Here is an 8,810-nt window from a genome sequence, read left to right on the forward strand (position 1 = left end):
CACACACACACACAGGTCACACAGAGGCCCCCCAGTCTGTTCACAGTAGGTGAGCACTGCAGAGGTCCCCCCCCCCGCCCCCTTCCTGCTTCTTCTCTAATCTGAACTAACCAAAACGAACTACTCAAGAATAACTCGTACTCCAGTGTGACAGTGAGAAACAACAAACGTCCATATACACAACATATTTCTAGTTGGAAGTGTAGTGAATATACAAGTATCAGTGATGTGTAAGCAATGACGTCAACACATGAGGACGTATTTAACTGAAGGTAATGACATGAAAGGCTAAAATAAGTACCTAGTGAACAGACCACAACAATAATCACACATTCAATAATCATCTGAGGTGGAATGATGGAAACTAATCAGTATAAAACTATAAACTTTCAACAGTTGCATCAGATCTTTCTTAAACACATACAAATATGTGCTGCTGTCATTTAAGTGTTCCCCCAGCCTAAATAGCTGTAACTGGAGATTATTTTATTAATTGATTAGTTGATTGATGGATAATGAAAACTATTTTGAAAATCAATTGTCATTTTTCATGTCAAACATTTGCCTGTTCCAGCTTCTCCAGCGTGAGGATTTACTTGTCTCTGTTTTATATCATTGCAGATTGACTGTCGTTTAGGTTTTGTCTGTTTGTCAGATAAAAGAAGACATTTTTAGAATAATATCTTATATTTTGATTATTTTATTGCTTCAAATTCATATTAATCTTCAAGGAAAAACCCACCTTAAAGTAAAATTCATGTTATGAGTCCAACATAGTTATACTATACTAATTCAGTTTTAATGGACAGACCTAAAATTAGGGGCACATGATTGCATCCTCAATTCGAGCATTCGTGGAGTGATGTGGTGTTGGTGTAAATTCTGTATTAGGGTAAATTTTCCTCTCAGAGATGAAAGACGCCCCTCTTATAAACAGGACTGTGTTGGCTTGTACACGTTGTATGGTCAGTGGTGTGTGTATCTCCCAAATATATATGTTTCAGTATCTCTGGAAAACTGATTTTATGACCACTATTTAAAGGACATTTAAAGGTTTTCATCTTCCCAAAGTAATCAAAACAGAGAGGGCGCTCAAATGATGTTAAAACATTAAAATCATCCTTCTAGCTTTTGCTGTGATGACGACGACGACGTTGAGTTACTTGCAAGAGTGTGTGTGCGTATGTGTGCGCGTGTTTTTTGGAGGTGAAGGTCGTGGCAGAAAGAAGCCCCATCCAAACAGCAGCCATTTTAATTTGTTTGACAGGGAAGAGAGGTGATAACCTCCCACTGCAGCCTCACACCCGGGGAAGAGAGGGGGGGAAAGAGAAGTAGAAGAGAAGAGAGAGAGCGAAAAGCAAAGGAAGGAAGACTGCGCAGAATTGCGATAAGGGCCTGGATAGAGAGAGAGTCAGAAAAGGAAAGAGAGCGCGAGGTAGAAAGGAGACTGTAATATTTGATTATGGCTCAAGGCTGTATGTTTGTCCAAAGGCTAAAGACTGTCAACCAGCTAATCGTGGGGGTCGATGCGTGGGTGTGTCTGTATGTGTTTGTGAAAGCATGTGAGCCTGTGTGGGTCGTTGCTATCAGCACATAATTTATGCTGAGTACACGTGTCTGTGTGTGTGTGTGTGTGTTCGGGTGTGTGTACGTTACGATTTCTGGATGTCAGTTACAGTTCTGTGGGCCTGAGGAGAATACAGCGGTCTCCCTCAGGGCGCTGTTAGTGCCACTCTCATACAGATGTGCTGGGCTGCCACTGTGTCAGTTTCAGTGTGTGTATGTGTGTGTCTTTCTTTTACAGGAAGCTAAACTTACTCCTTAGGGTTTAGAGTTCTTAATAGGGTTGGATATTGCCTAGAATTTATCAGTTCTGGTTCTTATTGAATCCTGGTCCCTTGTCTTGTCATGTTGTTTCAGTAAGAAAATTTAAAGCAAAAACTACATTTTATTTTCTGTAGATTTATGCTGCCATAAGCAGACATGATGCATGTGTAACCAGTATTGTAGATGCACAGTTGATCTAAACATTGCTTTCAGGAATCGAGAAGCATATTTTGAAAAAGCTTATTTCATAATAAAGTCCTTGGTTTCTTGTGAATTCCAATTCAGCGTTCTCGATACCTAACCTTTCTGTGTTTGATAGGAATCATTTAGTGTAAAGATTTCATTAACAAAAAAGCTCCATTTCGCTAAACATAAAAATGAAAGGAAAATAACATGTTTGCTTGCAAGGCTGCTATCATACTAGAGTATGTACTAAACTAAAGTAATTCATTAATTTTCCTTTTTCTGCCAGATGTTGGAGATGAAGAGAGCGGCTGGTTGGTTTCTGACAAGGACAAAGAGGTAGGAGGCAAATATATATATATCTAGTGCATAGTGCAAATGTTAGGACTGGTTATATATAAGGATATAAGTAAAGTAATGTTTCATTTCTAAAAACAATATTTTGCTGTCATAAGAGCGTATAGCACACTCTTATCTGACTTTTTATTTGTCACAGTGAGTTGGAAATAATATTTCTCAGATTTTCACTGAACCTGGATGTTTTCTTTATTAACATCCAGGTTAGTCCACTAAGTCTTGCTACTAACATGTTGTAAATGATGTATTAACTGTGTGTGTTTCAGGCTCAAATATACAACAAAGACAAGGGTGCCAAGATAACAGTGCAGCGGTTGTCAAACAGATACTATACTAGCAAGAATGTCCAGTGTAGGAACTGCGACAAGAATGGACATCTCTCCAAGAACTGCCCTGAGCCCAAAGTCAGTTCCACTCAGTGCACAGTAGCATGTACAGTTTATACACACTGATGAGTACAAGTATGTAAAACTACTGTGTTGTGTTTGTGTGTATGTGTGCAGAAGTTGTCGGCCTGCTTCCTTTGTGGCACCCCAGGCCACCTGGCCATTAAGTGTCCCAATAAGCACTGCAACAACTGTGGCCTGCCCGGGCACGTCTACGAGTCCTGCAACGAGAAAGCGCACTGGCATAAACAGTGCCATCGCTGCAGCATGACGGGGCACTTCTTTGACGTGAGTATAGCATCCTGTTTTATAAGGTTGTAATTTAAATAAGAGAAGGATCTGCATATTTGAGTCCAATGCAGGCAGGGAGAAATAAAGCCAGGGTGCTTTTCATTATGCCAACTTATGCTTCTTCACATCCTCTCTCCTCCTGTGACGTGGAAATCGTTCACCCTCCGCTATCATGAAGGGTCTTCCAATCCCTTAAATGGGGCTCAATGAGAAAGGACGCTTCTGGAGGAGCTCAGAGCGAGAAAACACAGGTGTATCTTACGCAGAAGTCTTTTATCACGTGGTGTGGGCGTGATCTAAAAATACCACCTCCACATGTGGAACATGAGTGCTACTTGTGTGTTTGGCATGATTGACTACCTGATTGACAGATTATCCTAAACAAAATTTTATCATTTTTTATTTACACAGTTTTTTTCTCACAGTCCCTAATCTGTAGTGTTGTTTATATGGATCTAGAGATTACATAATAGAACACGGGGGAGATATAACAAAATAATAATTGGCTATGTTAAACAATATACATATCTAATTGAGTACTGTAGGTTTTTAAGTTATGGAAGCTATGGAAGCAGTGATCTCATATTTGGGGGCTTCGACTCTTCCGTCCTCAAATCTCTTCCTCGTATCTCTCTCACATCCTTACTTGGAGGAGCTAAGACGTAAGGAAAGAAAGTGAGTGGGGGAAACAATAAGACACGTTAGCATAATGAAATGCACCCCCAGACTTAACTTCTTCCGGACACACTATGTGGACACCTTAACATTATTAGTGAGAGGTAGTGAGGTTGCGGTCAGGTACCAGTTGATCCAAAGTTGTTGGGTGGGGTTCAGGGCTCTGTGCAGACCAGTTCCTCAACACCAAACTTGGATATGGGCATGCTGAGACGGGAAAGGGCCTTCCCAAATTGTGGCCAGAAAGTTGGAAGCGTATTATGGTCCAAGATATCATTGCATGCTGTAGCATTAAGTACGTAGCATATGGTTGGTTTGACACAGTGGAATTTAACACATTATCACACCAACCAAATAGCACATTTGAGTATAATGTATAGGAAACTGCACTTTTCACAGGAGCTGAATGTAAATTAACACTAAAAGCAAATGCTCAATATATGAAGACATACTGTATATAGTACAAAGAGGGAAATGAAGTGTTGCAGGAACAAGAAAGCTTTAAATTCAGTCAACTTCATGCTACTGTATGAGCAAGCACTCTGTGTGTGTGTGTGTGTGTGTGTGTGTGTGTGTGGGAGCTTTGGCTTGTAGGAAATACAATTAGTGCTTACTGTAAACATGATGAAGCACCAACTACCTTTCTAACAGAACAGTACTGTATGGTGCATACAGTGTTGTTCTGTTATGCTATATTTATTTTCTCTCCATCCCCCTTTCTCCCTCTTGTCCCCCTTTTTCTCCCCCACTTTCTCTCTTAGTAATAGTGAGTGACCAGGGGTCAGCACACGCTGCTGTTCACATTAATTGATACACTTCAGCAATTACAGCTTAGTTATGTCTCTGCCATGCTGCATATTCCAGCTGTGGGCTCATCTTGTGTGTTTCTGTGTTGTATGTGTGTTGTGCTGTGTGTGGTGTGTGTGTGTGTGTGTACGTTGGCACTGAAGGGTGAATCTAATGACCATCAATGACAATTATCCCACCGCAACGTTCATTACCTTGCCCATTTACACTAATGCCATAGAATGGAAAACCCTGTGTGCATGTAAGAGCCCGCGCCTCTGTCTCCCCCACCTCACACGCTCTCTCTCTCTGCCCCTCTCTCGCTCTCGCTCTCCGCCAGTCCAGTCATGTACCTGTGCTCTGTGTAATGGATGAGTAACCAGGTGAACACCAGAAGGGAGAGGGGAGAACCAGGACACACACCGCCATTTTTTTCCTCTCTTCCTTGCCCCCTCTCTCTCACCCATTTTTCTCCCAGATCCTCACGTTCTTCTTCTTCTTTGTCTCCTCTTTTGCATATCAACAGCAAACAAAGGGTGCAAAGTTGTGTTGGTATTGTAATTTACCCTTTCCTTGGAACACACAACTTTTTCTCCCCTTACACTCACAAATGATACTGTACGTGTTAGCTGTGTGTGTTTGATAGGAAATGGAGTCCAGGTCTCTGTCCCCTGGGCCCTTTCTGTGTCCTCTCATTACAAGACAGACGGTTGACGAGCGTGCGAGTGTGTCGCTCGCCTCCGCCTGTCCCCCCCGGACAACAACACACTACCCCGGCGGTCTGGAGGGAGAGAGCACAACGGAGGGAGTGGGGTGTGGGTTGGGTGTGTGGGGTGGGGGGGTTTGTTGAAGAAAAGAGAGCTAGATGAGAGGTAGAGGAGGATACAGCTATCGAAATTCATATTTGCCCATTTCTGTATTCAAATCTAAGCAGCTCAGATTAAGCCAGAAGAAGTGCCTAGCATTCTTTACAGGGTGCTTTAAAGGTCAGGATTTGAACGAGCACTGTGGGCCAAATACCCCTTTTTTAAATGTGACAAGAATTTGCATATCATGCAAATGTGTATAAGAAGTTGTTTAGTGTATGCAAGAGAAAACTCAAACATGGCCTTCTTCACAGAACCAGCTTAGATCTCCCTCTCCTTCTCTCTCCTTTCTCTTTCAGTCTCTCCCACTCAGTAGGTGTGTAAGTAGATAAATCTTGTTGCCTGCGGCGACTGCGGCATTTTCAATTTCCCAGTGGGAAGTGGCGGCGGTTGGGAAAGGATGTCGGAACGCTTAAGGAACAGCGTGGCGAAGCCCCGGAGATAATGCTTTAGCCACACCGGGACAAAACGACTGACTGCCTTACTTACTGACTGTTTGAGTGACTGACTGCAGAAAGGAAGGGAAATAGGCCATTGCTGAGAAATCAGGGTGATAAAGGTTGAGAAAGAGAGATGGAGGAAGAGACTTAAAGAGTCTGGCAGGCAAACAAATTACACCACAGTCTGTTTTCAGTTTCCTTTTGGCCCTCTCTCAGTCCTCTCCTGTCTGTTAGTTAGCATCTGCCTAAATGTTTCGTCCATCTTTACTATGCCACTCACAATTAAGAGATACACACAAGCTGCAGGTTGTTTTATTCCCCTCTTTTTAATCTGAGTTATTCCTTTTATTTACAATATAAATGAACATAATATATTTGATGACCATATAAAACCTTTTTTTCTTCCCTCAGGCTTGTCCAGAGATCTGGAGACAGTATCACATCACGGTGAGTGTTTTACCACAAAACCAACACTGTGCTATTCACACTTTCACCTGAGTTCTGTTTCCATGGGCTGTAGTCAACCAAAAAAACTTTGGTGGACTGAAATTCTACCTACTCTACAACCAATAGATTGGTCAATGGGAAAAAAAATCTCCATGTTATTTCTATGAATCAATCGGCCACAGTGCAGAGAGTGTACTCTACCTGGTGGCTGCTGGGTGCTAATCAAAGTCACACATTGCCAAGAAAAGGAATTCCTGCAGTTTGATCATTTCTTTCACGTAGCTATATTGTTACCTTCAGGGCATGTTTATCAAGTAAACACACACACGTACCAACAGCAGAGCCACTTCAGGAGTTAAAAGTAAAAGTTAAAAAAAGTTAAAAGGTATGTTTTCATGAATATATTATCACCTGAAAATAGGCGTTGTCGTGTTTTTGTTACCTTAGAATGAGCCGTTTTTATCTACAGTGGGAGCCCGCCATGTTCGTATCCCAGAACGGACAAACCAAACACTGGCCTGCAACCTCACCACTAGACTCCACTAAATCCTACACACTGTTTCTTAACTACACAAAGCTACAAACTTGATGTTTTGTCTACACAAAACCTAAGCTACCGAAAAGCTACCAAACTGATGTAACAAAAGCACTTAACACCAAAAGTAGCACACAAATAGGATGCATACAATGAAAAGGAAAAACTTAGAACACAAAGCTCATATACAAAGAAAAAAAAACAAAGACTCAAAATCCCAAGCTGCCAAGCTGTAGACATTCAGTACAACAATTAAATACAGCTACTGATTCAGAAACCTATGCCTAACTGTCCTATGTGAGGCAAAAACGCTGTACAGCACCATCAGCCAGACAAAGCCAATAGCACTGTGCAGCATTACCCCCAACAGAGAATAGTGCCTCCACCCAGGATTGCCTCAAAACAAAAAAGGCAAAATAATAAAGTAGAGAGCTGATGGAATAACTGAGAAATCAGTTCAACTGATTCAGTTGGCGCCTAGCTTAGCAGGGTTTACTTCTAAAATCCTGGATACTGTGTACCCCACTGTGCAAGAAACAAAAGGGAGACCACACAAAACCGAGGGGGGTTTGGTAGGTTTATGTTACAGGGGGGAAGCAGCATAAAGGAGGAAACAAAGTTAGTTTTAAGATTTATTAAGATTTATGTTTATGGAATAAATAAAAAACAGAGGATCAGGGGCCATTGATTGGCCAGAGAAGTTGGTTGATTGGGAGCTTTCCAAAACAGAGAATGAAATCCAGGTACACAGAACACTGTACAGCTCATAAGACTAAAGTATTTCTATGTGATAAATCATGTATTTAGCATGGCAAAAGGACTAAAAATGAATGTCTCAAAATTGTTCCTGTTATCTCAGCTTTTATGTAAAAGTCCTTTATCACATAAATGGCAGATGATGCACAAGAATTTCACATACTGTGATGTTCACCCCAATACTATGTATTAAAAAAAGTACTTGTTTTAAGTATGTAGGGTGTACTAAAAGTTTAACCTGTGTCACATTTTGCAAAATCCCAGTGGACATAGTAGTTCTGCTCCTTCTGAGTCCCAATTAAAACCAGAGAAATGTAAAAGAACAAGGTGGTGGTAGTGGTGAAGGGGATGGAGGGGGTGACTAAGCCAGCAGCACACTCACCCTGCCCCACTTAGGGCCAGTGACACTTCTTAAATCTTTTTCATGCAGAACCTGCCTCATCAGAATAGAAATATTTTAAATCTTACTGTACAAAATATGCCTCAACCAATAGTACATCCAACAATATTAATTTATTAACTGAAAGTGACCTTGCAATGACACCAAGGTCTTTGGTGTTGACCCTCACCTCATTCTCTCCCTATGCTTTAATGTAGTATCTTCCAATGTCGATCAAATTAAACCAAACAGTGACAGCTGCTTGAGCAGCGTGACGAGGCCTTCACAAGAACCGAGATTGTTTGTAGTTTAGCATGTGGATCTTCCAAAAAAGCCACTGGAAAGAAAGTATTTTCCGTGAGCATCGTTAAGGGAAAGGTGTCACACGATCACTCAAAATCAATACGTCGGTTGTGATTGGTATTGACCTTGCCCTGTAGCAGATGAGTGAACCATGGCGAAAAAAACATCTCAGAAGATTAAGGAAGTGCCAAAAGTGATGAGAACCCTTCCCCCCCCCTCATTTTCAACCTAAGTGCACATGTGACATTGTGTATTTGTGTGTGTGTGTGTGTGTTTGTGTGTGTGTGTGTGTGTGTGTAAATGTGTCAAAGAGTAAAAAACTGTGTGACAGTCGCATGGGCCATATGTCAGCTGGGATGCATTTGCTTATTTGTGTGTGTGTGTTTATCCAAAATCTGAGAAGATAACTAGTTTTCTTGGCTCCTTGTGTGTGTGTGGGTGTGTGTGCATCTGAGCGAGGGGGTGATATAGACCTCAGCCTAAGAGAAAAGAGCAGCTTGTTTGTCAATTAAAAGACGTGATAAAGCATGAAATGGGCTGCCAACGCCACTCGGGACGAGGGAGTGAGAGAGAGAGAGG

General features: G+C 41.6%; 1 protein-coding gene across 1 annotated transcript in view; it reads left to right on the top strand.

Moving 5' to 3' along the window:
• zcchc7 (zinc finger, CCHC domain containing 7) overlaps positions 1-8,810 on the top strand; it is a 44,224-nt gene that overhangs the window by 23,204 nt on the left and 12,210 nt on the right. Inside the window, exons 4-7 of the mRNA XM_035660002.1 lie at positions 2,300-2,349; positions 2,634-2,771; positions 2,871-3,041; positions 6,223-6,258. Of these exons, the coding sequence (XP_035515895.1) occupies positions 2,300-2,349; positions 2,634-2,771; positions 2,871-3,041; positions 6,223-6,258 (395 nt within the window). The remainder of the gene's footprint in view (positions 1-2,299; positions 2,350-2,633; positions 2,772-2,870; positions 3,042-6,222; positions 6,259-8,810) is intronic.

The sequence above is a fragment of the Morone saxatilis genome, unplaced genomic scaffold (assembly GCF_004916995.1).
Source record: "Morone saxatilis isolate NCDOM2014 unplaced genomic scaffold, NCSU_SB_2.0 Contig17, whole genome shotgun sequence".
NCBI classification, from domain to species: Eukaryota; Metazoa; Chordata; class Actinopteri; family Moronidae; genus Morone; species Morone saxatilis.